We start from the raw sequence: 22,719 nt of genomic DNA on the forward strand, positions 1-22,719 counted from the left end.
ACGCTCTGGCAACGTATTACAATGCCGATACACAGATATGCATGACTTTCATTCACTGATTTGGGCTCGAAAGCATAAAGTACGAAGCAATTCCGCAAACAGCCCGGCTGACTCAACCGAGCAATGTTTACGAGCTTTACGATTTCGAGCGAGTATGTTTACGTGTGAACTGTGAATGAGTGAACGAGACACCGATCGTCGTTTAGAACACATTTGATTTCAAAGTAACAAAAGCGAAAACAACATGAAACTGGTACAAGGAGGAATCGACATGCTGTTCGAACAATACAGTGTCAAGGAAATTCAAGAAATTGAACAAACTATCCGGTAATTTTACTGCACCGAATTATTCTTGGGAAAAGGATGATTAAGTAGCAAGCTAGCTGGTGATAAGTATCCATGATAACGAACCCCGAGACGAAGGACAAGAAGGGACATACACACACAATGTCTCAAACACAGCATCGCGGGGATGGACACATGGCATGGGTGGTAGAAGGTCTCTCGCACGACAAGGATACTTTGAGTAACTATGAGACCGGCTTCATGCAGTGCTTTCCGTAACGATCACGTCCGTATCGAATGAGGGCCTAAAGTGCCCAGAGCTTGCTCGGAGTCGTACCGACACCACGCCCCCCGGCATACAGAGTGATAATTTGATGATGTCGGTTTTTCGAGTTTGGGGAGCTATGGGGGTTGCGTTATGTTGTGTGTTTCCTGCGTTCACAGCCCCTTAGACTCAGAAAAATGTTGCCTATACCAGCCTGCTTGCATTCTATTTCTCTGTTCGATAATTTTACACGGATCTTAAAGTAGTACACTGCGGTCATAATCATTAAATTATCCCTTTCAGAGGTGATATTGAGAGAAAAAAAGAAGAGTTGCGGCAGATGGTTGGGTTAGTAGCGATGTCCTGTGATATTCATTTCCTTTCCTCAATCTCGGAGTGGCTTTATGAACCTTTGTTACATTTTTATGTTTTTTGTTGTTGTTGTTTTTTTTTGTTTTGTTCTACGGCACACAGGGTGAGAACAGTTACTTATGATCATTTGTGTTCACAGAGAACGATACCGTGATCTCATTGAAGCAGCAGATACAATTTCAAAGATGAAAGAGACATCTGAAAGTGTAAGTCACTTCAAGCTGACTCTCCGAATGTCCTATAATGTACCAGAAATCTTTATCGCCTTCTTGCAGGTTAAAAAATATATAAGTTCCTTAACGATTCACTGTGGAAACCTTCAACAAGCAGGCCAAAGCTCGTCCAGCAAACTGTCCGCAGCTACAGGGTATGTATGCCTCAGTGCGATTGATAGTCAGCATCAAATTGAAATGGCACCCACGGACAGGCGTATGTTAATGCAGAATATCTTTTTACTGTGGGCTAGCTTGACTGAACCAGCTATACTTAAGAAGTGACACATGAGGTCTTATGAAACTCACTTTATTTTAGCGAAAAATATTTTTTAGCGAAAAATAACGTTTTCTTTGCGGAAATGGGTTCCCCGTGGTCATTTTGCTCAGTACAGCACGTAATCCCACTCGTAATGCAATGGCAATTGCCGAAATAAATACACCGAAAATCCGTGGAAATGAGCTTTTGGCTCCGCCTCTTTTTTGACGGCTCGTAGTTTGAGCGCAAAGCTGCGAAGAAAGGAGTTTACATTGACACACCACACGAGGGGGGAAACGGTTACAAGCCTTACCCATGGAACAAACACACGCGGTGAGTGCGGGAATCAGAACTATCTTATCAAAAATGAGGTCACCCGAGGGCTTGTAGCCCTCTCCCCCCTCGTGTGGCTCTCTCTTTTTCTTTTTTTCACAATAACGCTGTGGGAATCCAAGGAAGCTATCTTTCATATCAACACCATGTTAGACAACTGTCATTCACCAGTTATGTTATGTTCAACATGCTGTTGTAATCCTTTCCAGTGAATCAACAACAGCTAGCTGTTATGCAATTCTTGCACAAGTAAAACTCTTGGTCGATGCACCTTCTAAGGTGAGCTTCTTCTCTTCTTCTTGTTGTAAATGCACGTAACTGGGAAATTACGAGATTTCCCAGAGTAATGTGGCCATATTTCTTCAGCGCTGTGCAAAATACACCATGAACTAATGATGCATATGACATAAAAGTTCTCTCAAACAGTGTGTAAATTAAGAGGTTAAAATCTGCTATCCCCTACATACATGTTCCACAACGGTCCACTCCATCATCTTCTGCAGCTGTTGGGGAGTCACTGTCACTTTGAAATTAACCCTATAAGGTATATTTACTGCAGGTAGCGGAATAAAGGTGCATGTTATGTTTCAGGACCGTGTGTTGCTCGAGATATGTTTCAGAACTCACGTATAAAAGAAACAAGATAGATATGTTGCTGATGCCTTTACGAGTCTATAATTCGTGATATTTGATAACGCAGCTCTGGAGCCTTCTGGAAGAAAAGCAGTACATGGCATGTGGAGCATTGTTCTTACTGGCTCAGCAGACTCATACGCATGTGCAGCTGGCACATGTTGGACGTGTGCGTCGTCTGCTTGACCCTTGGCGTACACTTGTTGCCAGACAGTGGGCATCTCTCTCCTGCTTTAGACAAACTATGCTGCAGGTAGCACTGGCATTAAATACAACTACTATTAAGTTCCATAACTCACACTGTGCAATTTTTTTCTTACAGACTTGTTGGAAAGCATTGCAGTCTCTAGATGTCACCTCAGAGGTAGTACTATCAGTTCACAAATAAGACTAGTTACTACTGCCTGTTTAGAGAGAGAGAGAGAAAAAAAAAGAGGAAGCACTACTTGGCATTCCCCAGAATAATTTCTCAAACTTAGAGTGAGAGGCACTTATGAGTGCGTGACTATGAGGGAAGTGGTAAGACAATATTCTAAGATGACCAAAGAACTACTTACTTTCTTTCTAATTAATTTTGGATATCCTTTGAACCAGAGATGTGGGATTGTACCCATCCTTTCATGAACTGGGAATGTCCAGCATTGTGTCCTTAGTCCCATAGTTCTGAGATATGTGCTGGTGGTGAACTAGTGCCATCAGACTGACCCTTAGAAGCGACCTATGACACCACCTATGACAAAAGCGATAAAATACCCCAGTGCAAGATTTTTTTTAAAATCCCTCTTTACCTATCACCCATGTCACAATGTTGTCTAATTCAACACATAGCGAAAGATAAAAATAATTTCCATAATGCGTCTTTTATTTGAATTTTTACAGCTCGCTTTACAAAGTTTGTGTTGCATCGTCTTACTGGAAGACTCGGCTGTACAGGATGTATTCGAACAGTTCCTCAACAAGCGTCTGGTATGGGATGACACATTTTTATTTCATGTATAGTTCCCTGATGGTTGTTTCTTTGTTTTAGGACCTTGTGAAAGATATTTTTAGTTCAGGGAAACGAGGTTAGTTTTCACTATTGAAGCACATGTCTACATATTTATTTCTTTACAAAGTACATTGTGTATGCCGTATTGTATAGCTGTTGTCCCACTACAGGTAGCGTGACTACCAGAGAGCAGATGTCTCACCTTGCTTCATTAGTGATATCGACGTTTCGGCTTCTGCACTCTATCTTCTTGTGTCGTAAGTCTCTCTTACACTTACTTCTGGATTAGAATACCACCTGAGTTAATGAAGTGATCGAATATAAAAAATGTAACTGGCCCTGCTGTACCAATGATGAACGCATCCACCCATCAAGGACATTGGTTTGAAACAGCCAGAGATGCCCGAAATTTGCTGGCACTGAACAAGTTGCATAGATACGTCATCTTCTGCAAGTGATAGTAAACAGTGATGCACAACGCATTCCAGAGTAGTTCGATAAAAAAAAATAAACCTCAGAATAATTGAGCAATCCTCGTAGTCACTGTTGTCGCGTGTACGACGTTACAACTTGCCACGTAAAATATAAAAGTCGAAGAGTCTCTGTTCGAACTAGCAGCGGTTCCTGACCTGCTTTTGCTTCGATTAAAGTGGAATAGTAAGCCTACGTGCACTCTACAGTCTTATCCGTGCAGTATTACTTCATCTCTGGGACATGTTTTAACGTATGTGCTGTCTGCAGCTACGGTTCAGTAACTCGAAATGTAGGATTGCGTAGCACTGCTCCCTTCAAACGTGTTGCTATTTTTCAATGATGCTAGGGTCAGATGGACATCCAAGTCTTGTTGAATCGGAACTGAAGAAAGCGACTGACCCACATTCACCTGGTAAGTGGAATGCATGTACAGGCTGTTCATCTGCATTGTTCCACCTGTATCCTTTAGCAGGTTCCCTCTGCACCAGCTGACATGCCCAAATAATTAATATGCTGTGTGATTGATATAAAGCTGATGTTTTTCTTTGTTTGTTTATTTGTACAAGAATGGCAATAATAACAATGTGTCGCATCTCGAATGTACAGTGCCTCCTTGAGGCTACATGCACATTAAACACTCAAAATGTCTGCCTGATCGCCGAGCTGGATATGTCGTACCATACTCCTGGCCGTTCCTCGGAGCATTATATTGTCAGTACTGTTGATCTCGTTTGTGGCGGTACCCATTCAATTTGTGATTGAGCAGCTGGATTATATTGAGAAGCGTCAGGGGTGCTTTCAACAGGATAGAACTGCTTGCCATGCGTCGAAGTAGACACTGATCCAAAGTTTGTTTGATGACCAGATGATTTTCAAATACTTGTGGTAGCCATCAAGAATCTATATCAGATTTTTCTCCGTGAGGATATTGAAGGAACGCGTTTATGCTACGCACCCCAGAAGATTTGAAGGAGAACATTACAAACAAAATCATTATTGACACCGTAGTGTTCCAGTGAACAGCTTGGAACCTGGATTTGCATTATCAGCCACACCTCAGGAGAAGAGGGAGCATTGTCAGCATTTGATGTAAAGTGAAGAGGTATCCTCCATCTGAGATGCAGTACACTGTTACTAGAGCCATTCTCGTTAAAATGTATGAAAACATCATTTTATGTGAATCATCCTGTGCCAGTAATTAACCTAATACAAGAAATTAATCGGCAAAATTTATGGGCATTTCAGACTTGGTCCATTTAATTGATAGCCCAGGCAGCGTTTCCTCATCTTACATTCCACAGGTCATCCGGGGTGAGTCAAAATTTTATTGAGTCTTATGTCCTGTCGTGAGGCGATTGTAGTTATGTCAGATGTATGTTACACATATGGGTGGATAATATGCTGCAGAGTACAGAATAAAGCTGAGAACAGTACCGAGGTCTGTGGAAGCTCCCAAGATTCAACAAGAGCTTAGAACATTTGTGGAAAAGTAAGTTTGTTTGTTCCATGTACATACCAAACAGGGTCAATGATCAATCATTTTCATAAGAGTGTATATCTCTTGTGGCTCTATTAGTTTTGTAGACATTCTGACCTGCCACTATGCAAAGTATATAGGTGTGATGTCCTAGGCTCATACGTGTCAAGAGCTGTGTTTGGTCAAATGGGTTTGTTGCAGGACTCCACCCTCTGTGTGTTGTAAAATATAATTCCAAGGTCCTGCATAAAGCCGAGAGATCGCCTACTTCGAAGAATTTTGTGGTTTTGGTGATGCCAAAACATTATGCACGAGCATTTTTGCTAGCCCAATAGAGCAGGCACTGATGTGTCTCTCAAAGGCAAACCTGTCATGTGATGCTTCGAGGTTCTAAAGCACATACTAGTGAGCTTAACCCTATCAGAAGGTCACCCCCTTTCACACACGTTTAATTTAGGGGGGGTTCGATACTTGTGTGGGCCTAGCCTTGGACTCACCTGGTCCCAGGAAAGCTTTCTGCATACTTATGAAAAGAAAGGAAACTAAGTAGGAAAGCAATTATTCGGGGTTATATCATTAGAGGTGACTGTTTTTGAAATCAAACACTGGAACATTTGCACTTACCAGATGGAATGACACGATGCTCAATTGATGTACAGGTTGGAAACGCAGTCACAACCTTACGTTGCATCTCAGTTGAAGTACCTACAGTCATCTAAGGCAGTTATTCAAGTTGGCTTAGCTGTGCAAGAGCTACTCAGTGAACAGGTCTGTAATTGTTCACTCATGTTCAAATATTACTCACCCGTGGGCGATTCTTGGCTTTATGTCACATGACATCTATTCACTCATGGGTGAAATATTTTTTCTCTCTCTCTCCGTTGTAGGACAAAGAGTTTCCTCCCTGGGACGATATTTGCATCGACCTTCTCGGAGAAAAGTTCTCAGTGTGGGCCACTATTTTTCAAGGCAAATGCATGGAACGAATTAAGGTTAGAAAAATGTACCGTACTATGTATGTACTATATATGTATGTACTATACTGTATGTACTGTATTGTACTGTATGTACTGTAAAAATGTACTGTAAGCTTCTTACTGACAGGTAGGTCAAGAGCCGAAGAGTGGAGCTGTGCAGCAGGCAGAGGCCAGGTGCCTGTCTGCGCAATAATTGTTCATTACAGTTCCATCCACATTTCAGTCTGCTGAAACATATAATTTCCTAGTTCACTTTGCCTTAGTAGAGCTCCACACGGAGCTCCCTATCAAACTCCCTATTCATCATCTCAAAATAAAGTTGTTGTTGTTGTTGTTGTAGAGCTACATTCCTTGTTGGTGGCAGGACAATACATGCTGATGATGCTTTAGGTCATTTGCTTTATTTTTGCAACATATGGTTTTACCTTTATTTGCATGGTCTTCCAGGTTATTGTCAGCCTCCAAATGGACAATGCTATGGATTCCTGCATAGAGCTGTTAACAAATACAAAGAAGAAAGCACGAGAAAATGGGTAGGGGAAGCTTCCTGCTTCCACTCATTTTGTTTCTGGATCATACAATGAAAGTATGAGTAAAAATTGAAAGTAGGCTGGTATAGCAGAGCAGTAGCCAAAACATGTTTCTCGAGATATTAGGCATTTTTGGCCATTCTCAGGGAGAACGCTACCAATCCCACAATGATAACCTGTTGTACATGTGCAAGCATCCCTACTAATGGCATACATGTGGTCCTTTCAGAATGTCACCGCTGGAACAGAGTGCCGACGTTTCCACATGGACAGAGACTGTAGGGGACTGGTCATCGTCAAAAATCTTCTCTTCGCATCACGGGAAAAAGTCGTGGGAGTGCGGCACACTTGCGACAAAAGCACGCGGCCACACTGCACAAATTCAAGGGTTAGGACGTGTGCCTTTTTTTTACTTGCGCATTCGGAGAGAAAGTTTAGCATGAACATTTGCAGTTAGTAAGGTTCGTTCCTACCCAATCTGGGCACGTTCCCCTAATCTTTATTTATTCCTTTCCAGCATTTGCAACATGTTAGATAAGAATCTCAAAAACATTCATCAAGATTTGGAGGCGTTAACGCCGGAATCGTCGACAGCTGAGGAGAGACAGATAATTTCGAGCCATGTTCACACGAGCACTACGGTAATCATTAAGAGGTACTGCCCAAAATCTCTTCATGTGAATTGTTTGTCAAGATATGTTTAATCTTGCACAGTTTTTGAAGTTGTACTCATAATTATTCCAGGTTCCTCGATTTTGTGCAAAAAGAACTCCAGTCAACAGAGCCAGATAAAGACTGGTAAGTGTGATTGTCCTGTGAATTGAATTGAATTGTAATTATAATTGTCCTTTGTTAACCAATGATCTTTATTATTTGTTCTATGTACTGTATCACAAAATTGTATGCTGTGGGATTTCAAAATATGTGTAGAGCTAGCTTAAATCAGAGGTTCTTGGCTTGCACACTTCAGTGGAGCCTATGATATCATCAGCACGATTTTAAAGGAACCTAATATCATCCTAATACTGCATGATGACATATGCACTTATGTGACTATACACAAAATACACGTGCAAATGCGTATGGTTAGCTTGATATTATTAAGTTTGCAGGACTACAGGATACACTCCAGTGAGTCCCTAGGTTCCGCCTCGTTGAAAGACACTTTCTTAAATGTTGTGTACCGAAGATATTGTAATTGTTAAAGGTTTGCTCTGCTGGGAAAAGTTTGTTTTGGATTGAGTGACCTGAGTCCCCACCTGCAGCAATGTTTTTCGGTGTCTTCAAAAAGGAATGTTTCTGCCAAGGTACGTAATAGCTGCAGCTTATGACATGCTTTTTGTATATATTATCTTTTCTTTTCTTTTTCTAGGTGCCACAAGATGTTCATCCATGGCAACATGAAAAAAATTTGCTTCTTCAGCACCGTGACCTGGCTTTCAAGTATGTACTCTCGTATCTTTATAGGTACCGTTCTCCGATCTTTTCCATTTGTTGCTTTGGACTATATATTGTAGAGCGGAAGAGCGCAGGTAGGCGTGACCGTAGGAATAGGTTTATTCAGACAGCCGCGCGGGAGTGGCGCGAGTCATCGTCGTCATCTGACGTGTCGTTATCTTCACTACATTGCCCCCCCTCGGAAGACGGGAGCCCGGTGATGTCGGGAGCGGTGGACTGTGAAGCCGTGGTCTCGGGTGTGTGGCCAGGGAGAGTGACGAAAGGCTTCATCCGCATGACATGGACGACTTCGGTGCCACGGGATCGACGATCAGGTGGTGGGGTAAGGGGCGTCACTTCATAGTTGAGGGGTGAAAGCTTTCGAGTGACACGGTATGGGCCAACATAGCGCTTCATAAGCTTCGATGAGCGGCCGGGTACACGAAGCGGAGTCCATAGAAGGACTTCGTCGCCGACTTCGTAGCGGACTTGCCGACGGCTGAGACGCGCAAATCGCAGCGTAGGTGGGCGGCGGTATATGCATGGGGCAAGTGCAGGATGGCGCTGGCTCCGCGCAGGCTTCCTGAGTCGCAGCAGCGGGATTGGTACAGGGCGGAAGAGGAGGTTGGGCCGGCACGACAATGCAACGAATTTCTTCTGCAACCACTTGCCGTATAAGATCCAGAAGAGAGTGCGTGTCGCAAGGGGAAGACGTGGCGAGCGTCTGCGGAAGACGCTGGAAGCCAGACGACACTCGGCGATTTCGGAGTTCTTCGAACTTGCCGCATTCTTCCACAAGCTCAGCAACAGTCTGAGGCGATTTCGGCGCAAGAAAATTAAAAAGGTCGTCTGCGATGCCCTTCATAATATGGTTAACTTTGTCCTGCTCAGTCATTGCGGCATCCACACGGCGGCACAAAAACAACACGTCCTCAACATAGCAGGTACATGTCTCTCCAGGAAGCTGGGCCCGGACGGAAAGGCGCTGAAGGGCATAGTGCTTGCGCTGCGACGGCCTGCCAAACAGCTTCATAAGTGAGTCGGAGAATATGGGCCATGAGGTGAGTGACGCCTCGTGGTTTTCAAACCATTGCAGCGCCGTGCCTTTCAAAAAGAACACTACGTTGGAAAGCTTCACGGTATCGGCCCAGACGTTATGCGAGCTCACTCGATTATACTGTGCGAGCCAGTCGCCAACATCTTCATCCGGTGCTCCGCTGAAAGGCGGAGGATCCCGCTGCCGCACCTGACAATGACGGTTGGATGCGTCAGGAGGGGGCGGCTGTTGATCCTCGCCGGAACCTCCCGCTCCCGAAGAAGGAGTCATCAGACGTAGCGTTCGGCCGCTGCGGAGCTCCAGAGGGTAGCCTATGGGGCGGGGAATAAGCAGAGGAGTCCTTTGGTTCCGCACCTCCACCAAATATGTAGAGCGGAAGAGCGCAGGTAGGCGTGACCGTAGGAATAGGTTTATTCAGACAGCCGCGCGGGAGTGGCGCGAGTCATCGTCGTCATCTGACGTGTCGTTATCTTCACTACAATATATAGTTCTCTTTAGTTTTTGTTTGTCAAAATGTTTCTGCATATTTTTTGTCGCACAAAATGTTGATGCTCTGTCTGCACACCTGTCTGCAATAGTTGATGCTGTGAGTATGCTTTCTACAGTTCTGCGGATGTTTTATGCTGTGAACGCAGATGAAAATTCTGCTTTTGTATCGGTATGCCTGAAATTAATACTAGCCTCAATGAAATGTGTAAACCAGGCACAAAGACAAATTTTGTGAGCTTAACTGAGCTTCATTTGTGTTTTGTGACTACAGTAGAGTTTGCACACATTAAGCAGCCACTGACCATTGATGTCGACATGACAACGGCCATCTATTACTTTTCATATTCTGTCTTCAGACCCTTTCCCTGGCATTTCACCTTGACTGGGTACACTTTTCGTATCTGTAAAATTCTTGAACTGTCTATTGCAGGTGCAGTCTTTCAGTGATTACTGACACAGAATTGAAAGCATTCAAGGAAAACATGATGTCAGGGTCTGTGGACACCATCCTACAGACAATACTGGTAAATTCGTTTTTTACTGAAGTTTTCGTTTGACAGATTTTGCTATGGCAACATGTTGAATCTGCACAACATATCTTTCCCTTCTTTCTGCTATTACACTGTAATAAAAATGTCTGTAATGGACACATGACATTGTACAAATTCACAACTAAATTTGTGGCTCCAGAGGGCATTGGTGCTAGTGGGCATTCTAAACACACTCGTTGTCAGTGGGGGTCAATGTTGTGCATCTTTTAACAAATTTTACTTCCTGAATTTTGGTTTCGAATGCTTAGCAATGGAGTGAAGTTGAGATTCAGGAAGAAACAGAAGGGGGTGGCAAAGTAAAGTCAACCATTCATCTGCCACATCAAGTAAGACTCTGGTCGCTTTCCCTGCAAACTGTTGTGTAAGGCAGGAATTGCGATTGCAGATATCCGTGTCCTTACAAGAACTGCTCTTTGGTATATGCCAAGAAATCAACAGGGTCTTTGGACATTCACTAAGTAGGTGAGTGCGTCCAGCTTTTCTCAGCACGTTCACGCGTACAACAACTGGAACAAAATGTTCCCTTCTAATAAAAATATCCTCTTTCAATTAACTGTGTGTTGCCATAAGCCAGAGATTTTGATGATGCACAGATACAGTGTAAGGATCGGTGATCTGATAAACTCTCTAATTTTCATAATCTCCAAGAACTTTCCTGAATTGTCGGATGGCTGACCCTAGAATTTTTTACAATGTGCACTAGATATTTTCCTTTTAGAATTCTTTGGTGAGGTTGATGGGCAGCAGGGATTTTCTCAGCACCCCACCCCCTACACACACCCCTTAGACCCCCCAAAAAATCTTGCAACACCCCCAAATTGCCTGCCAGAAAAGCTGCAAATATGGGTGCCCCACACCCCACACCCCAATTCAAAAATCCTGGGAATATCTCCGTGATGAGAAGACTGTAGGTAAGAGTTGGGCATTCCAAGAACAATAATGCGCTAGTGCTGGTCAAGCAATAAAGCGTCTGCAGCTGTTCTGCAAGCTGTGTTGCTGCTTCAACTATGGGAGTATTTGCACACTTTCCAATGTTATGAGGTAATGATTCCTGTTACATTGATAGTGCCAAAACCCCAGCCTAAGGTGTTTTGTAATCCCCTGAAACCTCCCCATTAATGACTGGACTGTATTTTGTTACTCATTCTAGTTTTAAGTGGACTTCTCTTTAATACCCTACTACATTGCTTCCCAAGCTCTGCTACACGGCGACCCATAAAAGATGTTGCGTCGAGAACCCCCCCTCCCCCTCCCAAGCTTTTCGATTTCAGTGCATGAACAGTAATACACAGCGTTGATGCTGAAATTTAATTTTGTAGTAAATATAACCAGAGTGAATCATCCAGGCTAGAAATCTTTGCACGAAGGAAAAAAAAAAACACACATGGCAGCAGGAATGGCTGATAGCTGTTGCCATTCACTAAAGTATGTATTTCAAATGATGTGTGATCGTTTCATGTTCACTGGTACATCTTGACGTGCTTCCACTGGCTGCATTATGTTGGTCCACGCACCTCGTCAGGCCTGGGCCTTTTGTACATGGACCAAATTTCTGTACCACAGAAATTCAAATAAATTTAAAATGACAAATTGAAAAAAAAAATTGAACGTGAGCTTGTTTCTTAGACCTTGGGGTCCACCACCACGAGCTCTCTTTTTTTACGCAAAATAGTGGGCAAAGCACGGTCTAAAGACATCATTTGCTCTCCCTTTTTTCTTTTTTTTTTTTTCAAGTTTCCGAGCTGTTTTACGACCCCCCCCGCTGATTCTGTCACACCCCACAGCTTGGGAAACACTGCCCTACTAGACTGGTTGTTTCAGGTGCGTCCTGATTACAGAGTGTCCAAACTGCTTTTCTCAGGGAAGCTTTGATGGATGCAAACCTGAGGATACTGGATGGTGTGCAACCCATCTACAGGGAGTCTGCCAAAGCTGTTTCTCAAAGCCAGCCCACACCACTGTGCCAGACGTGGGCCCTGCAAATTCTTTTGGATATCCGAGTGCTGGCAGAGTTGCTGCGGCCTGGCACAAGTCGCTCCGACGATACGTTGAACGCCTTACGGTCTCAGTTGGAGTCTTACATCGACCCTTTCGACCTGGACGTCTTTACGCCTCACCTAGTACGGCACGTAGAGCATGTCACCTATCAGTCTTCGGTAATGTCGAGTTGATTTTGTCCAAATTTATGTACACTAGCATTGATTGGGGGTGCCACAACGGGGAATCGAAAGTCCCTCATCACCGGGGAGGTGGGACGAGCTTTGGTTGTTTGGAGTGTTCACAACTTCCTGCATGCAGGAAAAGTGTGTAATGGAATGAGACATACTACACATGCTATATTTCAACTTCGGATATGTTAAACAGCTTCCACATACAGGATTCAATGAATTTGGAAAGGGCTAGTTTCTTTTTGTCATTTTTTTGTCTCTCTCTCTTTCTTTTTTTCTTTTCTCCTGTGCAAATAACAGACACCATGAGTTGTTATGTCAGTGAATATGTTTATGCAAAATGACAGATTTCCCTTCCGAGTTAAAAAGACGAGTGAACGTGTAAATTTGTAAAAAAATCCGCAAAACTCTCGTAAAAAACATGCACGAAGGAGGGGACAAGGCTGACGTTGTTCCCACCTTTCAATGACCCCTGACGACATGTCAACGTTTCATATACATTGTCATTGTATTCATTGTCATTGTACATTGTTTCGTGTCATTGTCTAACTCACCCATGATGACAGAAAGAATCCAGGTATCAGTATGGTGGAAGGAAAAGTCTATGAGCCACTGGTAGTTCAAACAAAAGACTCTTATGGGATCCAGTACAGCAAAATAACTCAGATAATGAGCTGTAGTCTTCATTTTATAAGTTCCTGTTTAATGCTCAGTGGGGGAAGTGTGGAGCAGCCTCATTTGCCATGCACCTCCTTCCCTTAAGTCATTGTAAAGATGACGGTGAAAGCTTACTCATTACTTAAGTAGTAGGACAGACTTCATGGTCCAAAAGCATCTTCATCGTGCACACGTCTGATAATAATATGCTCCTGGCAGCTGCTTTTGGGCCTGACACTGTCACCGAATCGCCTCCACTACGACAGACCGCAGCAGCCGCCAGCGACTGTTGTACATAACATACTGCCTCTGCACGCCAACGCAACACGGTTTTCGCTACTCCCCATCACATCAAGGTTTCTGGATCGCGCTGAACCTCCAACGCTGCACGCACCAGTTGAGGCACCGGGAAAATTGGTAAGCTTCTCATTGTGCACATGGAGGTTTGCAACACACGTTGCTGTGTTGCCAAATAACATGCTCGACGTGTTACAAATTTGGTGAGAACAACAGTGATGCATTAGTGCATGGTATTAACAGGAAAGTAATTCAGTTAACAAGTAACTAGCTACTGAAAAAGAAACGAATTACTTTCTTTCAGAGAGTAACTTTTAACTGTAACTAGTTACAATCAGGGCCCGCGAGAGAATTTACGTGCCCCGGGGCAGGGTCGTGCCCGGGTCCCATCCTCACGTCTCGATAACATACCCAGTCCAAGTATTTCTTCTTTATATGATTACGACGGGCCTTGGGTCGAGCGGGCCCCTGAAAAGGCCCGGGCACCGGGTCGTCATCCCGGCTGCACCCCCCTCTCGCCAGCCCTGGTCACCGACCGATTTTTCGGACCCTGATTTTTCGGACATGCTCGATTATCCGGACTCGTTCGCGGAACGCCCACTGCCCCCATAAAGTTTATGTGTAAGAACGTACAAAATTTCGGACAGTGTACAGCCCCTTTGCTCGATATTTCGGACTCTGTTTGCCCAACCAGCGAATCTCTCGCTCTCTCTTGGGATGACGAAAATATCGATGTCATCCGAAATTGGTATCAAAAGAATTCAACCAACTAAAATATTGAGGCAAAAAAAATAGACAAAAACTCTTCACTTTCCATTCCTCTGAGTAGAAGAGGTCTGTCGTAACGCTTTTGCGTCATCATTTTTGGCCAACGGCATGATTCAAAAGGCCCAGCACTGCTGTCTTCCAGCGAGTCGCGCGACAGTGCTGTAAAGCGAGCTTCACCTAAAACACGCAGGCGTGAGGTGAAGTCGACTTGCGGAATGGTGATGATGGCGGTGCCTCCGTCAGTGTACACTGTACAGTGACGAAACGTCGCTTCGGGAAATCAGGCCGAGCTGGAAGTCCGTTAAAGAAAGTATGGACAAATTTTTCCAGCCTACTAGTGCTTAGTAAAGTTGACCTTGAAGAGAAATTCGTCTTTTCGGACTGCCCGATTCTTCTGACTTTTGCGCTATCCCCGCCGAGTCCGAAAAATCGGACGGCGACTTAATTGCTTCCTTTCAGATGGCATGTTTTTCTCCATATTTTCGGAAACTATTTACATTTCCTGTCACTACCTATTGCCGACCAGTATTCCTGGCTTGCATAACTGTCCACAGTTCTGAAGAAACAGATATTTGGAAAGGAATGGGGTTATCACCACTATAGAGGAACTACAACGTGTCACGACAACGAATGCATTATTTTCGAGAGCCTTAATTGATATGGCATCTGTAACTGAAGAATTCGATGCAGTCCAAGCACTTACAGCCCCTCATTAACTCAAACTCCGAGTGACCACAAATGTTTGTTCGAATTATCGAAAGTTTGAATTAGCAATACTTTGCTGCAGCACAAAATTATCTTACCTTATGCACATATAAACCACATTTTTCAATGTTTCCTCTACGAAACACGTCTATCGCAATGTCATCGACATCCCCACTTGAATTTGAGGACGACGTTTCAGTATTTCCAATATTCGAAGATACACGTAGTCGAAGACACGCGCATTGAAGGATAAGCCCTGTCGAGAATGACCTTCGTTTTAATGCAGTACAAAGTATCGGGGCGTCAGGTGCTCGGGAGATGGTAAGTTGCGAAAGCTATGAGGGTTTAAAGCAAGATGGTAACGGTCCGAATTATTCGACGCGGAAATACATTGGTTCTGTGGGCCGTTTGACGGTGCCAACAGTTTTGTCCTAAAAATTAGAAAGTCCGAATTATCGGTCGGCTACAGTATTTCCCCCCCACGAAGACATTATGAAGACATTATGAGGACATTATGTGAGGCACATTTGGAGCGGTGGACGATGTCTGTGTTTGGGCAACCCACGCGGCTAAAGTTTCATTTTGTGCATGCGTTTTGCGCTCGTGCGTTCGGCGCATAGTCCACGGTGCCCCATGAAATGACCACCGGCGTAACCAATCGAAAAAACAGGAGCCTCTTTGCACTTTGGTGGCCTTGTTTCGCCGCTTCGTGCAGGCAGAAACAGTTTGTGAGGGAACGAAAGGTTCAAATTAAGAAGCTTATCATTACATTGCAAATACAACAGGAAAAACAAAAGTTCGATGCGAGTCTAGCGTATTTATTTATTTTGTCTATGTCTTAATACAATTTAACGGCGTTTAAACTGTTCAGTTGAGAGCATGCACTGGTCCTCGTCTCGTAACTTGTCCCTGTTGTGCCTCTTGGCTACATAAAAAAAAGTATGAGTTAACAAGTTACCTTCTAATCTGAATAACTGTATCTATAACTTAGTTACTTTTTTGTGTAGTAACTGTAACGTAGTTACTCTATGCAGTAACTTTTCCCAGGGCCGGTTCTAACAGAGCTGAACAGATTAAAGCCAGACCCGAAGGACTAGCAGTGCTGATATCAGAGATTGGCATTTGCTGTTACATGCGATGGCCACATCCTTCGTGTTCCTCCCCTATATCTCATTTATTGTGCCATCGTGTGCAACAAACCACTAACAACGATTTGTCGCAGCTTCAACAACACAATATGCCAGATAATTATTCTTGTGTCATGCATCCAGCTACAACAAGGACGATGAAAACACAGTGACAACTGCATGTGAGGCATCAACACAAGTGAGGCAGTTGAGACTGCGTTGTCGTCGTCCTTGTTGTAGCTCCACCATCGACTCATTGAGTATCAACCAAATTGCCCGCCGAGCAACTCTAATGCCACCGAAAATTACATTTGAGAAATCTTGGATGCCAAGACGATTGTGGGAGAAGGACCTGCCATTGTATGACTGCAGTGAGCTTATCGCTATAACCACAAAAAAAGAAAAGGAAAACCTTTTTTCTTCCAGCTTCCTGCAGAGTATGACATGCCAAAGGAAACTCCGTCGCTAACCATGAGCAGATCCACACCGGTGTTCAGTTCTTCCTCTTCATTCTACGAGAAAATGGCAACGACCATGCGGTCCAGTTGGTTCGGAGGCCAGTGAAAACTAGTTGTTCTTCTGTAAGTGAAGGGTGAAAGTTTGTTATATTTACTGATGTATAAAACGTAACTGTTACCAGATTGGTAACTGTATATGCCGCGATAGTCTGGTGCACCGGGTGTACTAAGGTTAATAAAAGGAGCTGCAGTAAAGTGCGTATGTGTATGCGTGTCTCTGAAGTATACAAATACTGTAAGGATTCAGTCGAGCGGTACTATGTTTAGTATACCTCATTATACAGGGTGCTTTTTTTATTATTATTACTTACAGGATTTTATCAAAAAAAGCTATGACACCACCGTAAATGCCGTTTTCGTAGTTTAAGTGGGTGATTACGTCGCGAGACAACTGAGATCATGAGCGACGCCACAGTGGTCGGTCTGTGGATTGCTTTTGCCCACCTGAGGGTTCTTTAACGTGCGATGAAAGCTCATCACACGGCACCCCGTATTTAACGTCTCTCGCGGAAGATGGCGTGTCTAAACAACTTGTACCCTGCCACCAAATTGCTGACGTCCTCTACGGGGTTCGAACCCGCGATGTCGGAATCAGAGGGTGAACACGCTACCGACTGAGCCACCGAGACCGGTTTTTCATAGTTAAGTAAAATAGAGTCACTAAATAGGGGTATAGAGTATCGCATTCCTTTTCCGCGCCGTCGCCGCCGTCGGGTATCCTGGATTGGGCCGATCGTGTCACGTGGTTTCTCCTTCCAAGAACGCGCCGTCCATGTTGAGTCCCCTCCATCCAAAACCGGTTTCCTCAGTTGCGAGCTGGCTCGACTACACGCAGTTCTCCAGCGGAGAATGGGGAGATTGGCGTCCCGTTGCTAGGCGACGCAGACGCGCCTCACCCAAGATGGCGGTCTCGCTCGCCGGCGTGGCTCAGTGTCGCCACTCTGCTCCCTATTTAGTGACTCTAGAGTGCGGACATTCTCTCCGAGAGAGAATGACACTACAAGATGACTGATCACCTAAAATTAATTAAATAACTCTTTAATTGGGGGGATGTAGGGCAAAAGCGAGATAGAGCAGAATGGGAGACAATCCTCCTTGAAAGCCATTCTAGCTTTTTAAAATCCTGAAACAAAGCGCGTGCCCTGAAATACCCATCGTCGAGTTTCGCTATGCAAATGAGCCGAAACCAAAACCGCGCGCGCCTTAGGAGCGCACTGCTTTCGCCGCCGGAGTTATCTGGGCCGCAAAGCGGTTAATCAAGCCAGTAGCAAAGTTCGGCGATATTTCAACGCACGTGCTCGTGTCAGGAGTTTTTTTTTTTTTTTAATGGCTTTCAACGAGGATTGTTTCCGATTCTGCTATCTCCCTTTTGCCTGAAATCCCCTAATGAAGGAGTTAATTAATGAATCTTAGGCAACCAGTAATGTTGTAGTTTTACTCTCTTCGAGAGAATGTTCGAAACGACACCGATGCTGCTCTCGTAGCTTTTTTCATTGAAAACCTGTAAAGGATTAAGAACAAGAAAAACGAAGTCGCAGCACTGTTAAGTTATAAAGTTACTGTTATCGTCTTAGTGTATCGTATTACGGTAACAGGACAGCGTTTTGCCATCCCCTGCATACAGAGGAAAAGAAAACGGGAGCGCTTCTATGTGAGCGTCGAAAAATGACCATCAGATCCCCTTATTTCCAGGCCCTTTCCTTTCGCTATAACTGTCTCGATTTTTGTTCTGAAAACGGTAATGTTGCCAGTGACCCCGAGGGATTTGATGTTCTCATTTGATCAATCTCCTATCTTTGACAGTTAAAAATGTAATTAACGAAAGTTAATTAATGCAGCGACACAGAGGCTTGCCTGTGTCCTCTCATGTTGGGCCTTTTGACGTAGAGTACATCGCCATTGGTTAAAGCTGGGAAAAAGTAGTTGTATTTTTAAAAATTACTTCTATAGTTACGATGGACACCCTGTAGATACCAGGTGATACCAGGCCTCTAATTATATTTGGGGGTGAAATTCACTAGTCAAAATCATCTTTACCGGAGCACATAACATAAGCAGGGCGAAACATTTTCTTTGAAGCACAGATTTTGAGTGAGATATTCGATCGTGAAACTCGTGCGCAAAGCATCGCACTTACGTGACGTAGGGTATTCGGCGCGCGCTTTCTACTATAGTTCCATCATGACGTATACTTGCTGATGACAAAGATAGGATTCTCTGGTGATAGGATGCTGTGCTCGTACTGTACAAAAAACGTTATGAGGCGATCGAACATTTCACACCAATGAAAAACAGATGTGTACAGTGATGTATCAGGAGCAGTAGCGTAGCCAGCAAGCTATTTCGGTATGGGTCCTATACGGGAACATCATATGGGGTAGAGGATTTTCACCCTCGTTTTTCTTCTCACAAATGCACAACAAAAAAGTACAATTTCTTGGGGGGAGGGGGTTGAGCCACGACCTACTAGATTATAACGGCCATGTCATAATCGACAACCCCTATGAGAAAGCCGTCCGCACGAGCCGCTAGGGGCGCTACTCATCGGCCCGCGAGATCTGTATCATGATTGGACAATGGAAATTTGAATTTTGAACGCGCAGAAGCGGACGCACGACTGCCGTAGCAGACGACAGCAACAGCTCCTATGAAAACGCGCAGAATGATGAGGATAATCAACTTTAGAAAGAAGCATCTACCATGGGATATCGACCGCTTTTACAAAAATACTAAGGTATGCTGAAGCACAAAGTGTTGCAGAAATCTGGGCCGATCAGTAGCGCCACCGCTAGCTTCTAAATGCTGCGCTGGGAAGGGGTGCCTATGACATGGTCGTTATAATCTAGTAGGTCGTAGGTTGAACACCGGACCCACTGGCTACGTCGCTGATCACCAGCGTTGCTGAATTCCAGTCGTGCAGACTGACGAGAATTCCAGCCTGATGAATGCGTTCTCACTGTCCCACCACATGAGCTTCTCTCCATTGCACGCCAGTTTGACATTCCAAGCAGTGGCGCAAAATACGGCCGTTGCGAACTTACGTCGTACCGTCCAGACACATACACATTCCCGCCATCGTTTTTGTCAGTCTCGTCTTTCCGCAATACGCTGTCTCTTACGCGTAAAACAGGGCGTTTATTTGACAGAGAACCGATATAGCGATTGCCGTAGTCAGAACATCGTTGTATCAGGTATCGCGGACGAAAAAGAAAAAGCAGGATACAGCTTCGTGATCCACCTCATCTTTACGGTGTATTGTTCTAGCCAAACTCTTACGATGATCTCCGCTATAGATGGCGCGCTTAAAAGTTTCTTGCCTCTTTAATGCAGATGAAGCGTCCTCATCTGTCACACCGGAAGGCTTTTAGCTCGGGGAGCCGAAACCGCGCTATAAGAGGAGCATAAGTAATAGGACCACTTGTGTTTTGGGTCAAGTTTAAGCTCCTCGATCTCTTTCTTAGGGGTTTAAAAGAACGGTTTGTGTCACCGTGAGAACCATCTCACGGTCCAAAAGCTCGCTGAGCCAACATCCGAATTAATTTCCTCTCCCTCTGATCTGAGGAAGTGATTGCGTGTGACTCCGTACATTATCACTCCAATTATTGTCATAGTAGCTGGGGAGTGTCCCATTAAGAGGACATTTCTTTACGTATACGCACGTTTCACGATCAGCCGAATGAGCTTCGAATTTGAAAAACTGTGTCTGCTTTATATTTACGAGGTCGTTAAAGGCACGGTTGAGGCCTTCTGACGCTGCTCGGTTTTGATGGCACCATACTATGCGTAGGTCTCCCTTATAGTGTTACTGCTTTGACTACGACGTACACGTGGATACCCGCACTGGTGGCTGAATTTTTGTCGGCCAGATCTGGCCTTGGCTAATATCCGGAGTGCCGTTAAGTGGCCGCCGTCTGGCCGAGAGGGCGCTTCGGTGCGTTGTCTTGACAACTGGAAATCGATAATTCCCGGGGATCCCCATAGCGACGCGATCATTTTTTCCCTTCTCCATTTGGCTTTGGGTCTCACAACATTGGGTCGATCTGTCCCCGTCATGAACGTGCACGGAACACGCTTTCTCCAGCACGAGTGCAGCTACGTTTGCATGCTGTCAACCACCGCTGTCCCCCTTTTTGCGACGTCCGCTAGCAGACGTAAATCGTAACGGAAGACGCGCGGCAGAATGCTCACGGGGGCCAGGGCGTGGCCACCCATCATGTCTTTCTATCTATCATCTACCTTAGTCACCCATCATGAAGCATCACTGATGAGGTCACAGGATGCGGTAACCGTAATCGGGTCGCGTTCGGAAAATGGGCTGCCCACCTAGCGTGTCTATATTGCTATTTTAATCATTTATGCTCTTAATTAAGTCAGTTAAGCAGCTTCAGGGTTCTGCTTGGGTACGGGTGGAAACTCCAGCGATTGGTCAAGGTAAGTGGGACGAGAAGCCGTCGGAACTTGCTGATATTTCGAACGAGACTGTTTTCTGCGGGGCAGAAGAGCTTCGAGTTCGAAATATCGGAGCCTCCCGATCTGGGGCTGCTGCTTCCATTGGGTCAACGACGAATATTGCAGTAACTAGCTGAACAAAATAAAATTACAAAAATACGCAAAACTTTCCCGCGACACCTCGAGATAGGGTTATGCTGTAGAAGCACACTCTATCCACAAGTCGATTACGATACATTAATACGATTTTGAAACATAATTATGCTGCCGTCGTTGCTGAAGAGACAGTAAAAGAGCAAAGAAAAAAAAAAATCCATATCAGCATACGGCAACCCCCTCGTAACTTATTCATCGCGTCGGACATGATGACCAGCGGCGCTCTTTTGAAAGTTGCAGAAAGTCGGTCATGCTCGTATCACATTGTCATGGGGCGTACGTGAGGTGTGTTTTACAAAGACGAACTGATACGAAGAAAGCAGTCCTAACACAAAATGGTGGCGAGCATTTACTGTCAACAAAGAACTTTTCTCCGATACTGAGGGATGTTCCCCCCTCTCTCGATCTCTCTCTCTCCCTCTTTCTTTCTTTCTTTCTTTTTTTTTTGGCTGTCCGGTTCGCAAGACAAACAGATCCACACATGTCGGTATATTTTATAAAAGGCGCTCCTCGCTGATCGTTTATACGTAGAGTCTGACTCTCTCTGGTTAAAACCAAAATTTTATTTCTCCTTAGCTACGACTTTAGAACTAAGGCGCAAACACGATCGCATTCTTCCGTCTTTGCGCATTGTACCTGACAACGCCAAAACGCATAAATAGCGGCCGACCCTACGCCAAATTATCATACGCCCCCAGTTATGCCAGATAAATGCAAAAATAGTTCTTATTTACATCGCTGTGAACCTGCATTTCAAGTTTTAAAGCAAGGGGGCGCAAGATCTAAACAAGGCGATATTAAAGCGAGACATAGCGCAGATAATCTGCATCGCCGATACCGAAATACCGAAACCAATTAGGCTCTGACGTCACGGCAGGCCGCCAATGAGGCAGCGGAGGGTGATGTCACGTGCTTTCGCTCCTCTGCCTACGTGTGTTCCAAGAACTACGGCACATAGAGAAATCGTTACGTACAGTGTGTAATGAACCACATCCATCAAAGTGTTACAACAGTGGCGTAGCCAGAGGAAGGGCTTCGGGGGCTGAACCCCCCCCCCCCTTTCCCTCGAAGCCGTACCCTTCGTAGTGTACTTGGGAGAGGGATGACGGGGATTAATCCCCGTGCAAAGTTCCCGTAGAACACTTCCCGAAATACTTTTCATGGCTACGCTACTGCCTTACTTTGAATTCGAAATAGCCAAACCCTATTTCGCCCTATGAAACTGTATGATTCGATCTGATGCGCAGTCGTTGTTCTCTTCCTTGTAGTGTCACGCCTAAGAACAACGGGAGCAGGGGGGGGGGGGGGGGGGGAGAGAACAAAAAATACACCGTCGTTGTCTCGATCGTTATCTTAATTACGGACAGATGAAAACGACAAAAGGCAATGCGTTGTTTCGCCAGTGAAAATCAACCGTTTGCATTCACGCATGCGTCCATCGATTTATCGAGAAATATCTTTCTTTTTATTGAACCCCCATCAAATGCGCAGCAATGAGTGTAGCCCTATGCTGCTTTTATGTGATGATCGCTGTA

At 44.7% G+C, this 22,719-nt stretch overlaps 1 protein-coding gene and 1 long non-coding RNA gene across 4 annotated transcripts in view; one reads left to right on the plus strand and one right to left on the minus strand.

Annotated features, from left to right (window-relative positions):
* Window positions 1–110: 110 nt before the first annotated feature.
* On the plus strand, window positions 111–16,777 carry LOC135389078 (conserved oligomeric Golgi complex subunit 1-like). The gene is made up of 27 exons (XM_064619044.1): window positions 111–327; window positions 854–898; window positions 1,062–1,128; window positions 1,198–1,289; window positions 1,936–2,005; window positions 2,427–2,612; window positions 2,682–2,723; window positions 3,239–3,325; window positions 3,387–3,423; window positions 3,518–3,604; window positions 4,168–4,233; window positions 5,067–5,132; window positions 5,229–5,310; window positions 5,958–6,066; window positions 6,186–6,290; window positions 6,723–6,808; window positions 7,035–7,193; window positions 7,323–7,460; window positions 7,550–7,603; window positions 8,013–8,112; window positions 8,178–8,248; window positions 10,219–10,312; window positions 10,588–10,665; window positions 10,725–10,801; window positions 12,201–12,495; window positions 13,384–13,581; window positions 16,488–16,777. Exons 1-27 carry the CDS (start codon window positions 245–247, stop codon window positions 16,623–16,625), a joined length of 2,712 nt encoding a protein of 903 aa, XP_064475114.1. The 5' UTR covers window positions 111–244; the 3' UTR covers window positions 16,626–16,777.
* The window catches only part of LOC135389083 (uncharacterized), a 57,416-nt gene continuing 50,433 nt past the window's right edge, over window positions 15,737–22,719 (minus strand). For all 3 annotated transcript variants that reach the window (XR_010421569.1, XR_010421568.1, XR_010421567.1), the window contains 2 exons: window positions 16,474–16,640; window positions 15,737–15,859 (listed from right to left, as the gene is read on the minus strand). This is a non-coding gene — a long non-coding RNA (uncharacterized LOC135389083). The remainder of the gene's footprint in view (window positions 15,860–16,473; window positions 16,641–22,719) is intronic.

The sequence above is a fragment of the Ornithodoros turicata genome, chromosome 3, assembly GCF_037126465.1.
Source record: "Ornithodoros turicata isolate Travis chromosome 3, ASM3712646v1, whole genome shotgun sequence".
NCBI classification, from domain to species: domain Eukaryota; kingdom Metazoa; phylum Arthropoda; class Arachnida; order Ixodida; family Argasidae; genus Ornithodoros; species Ornithodoros turicata.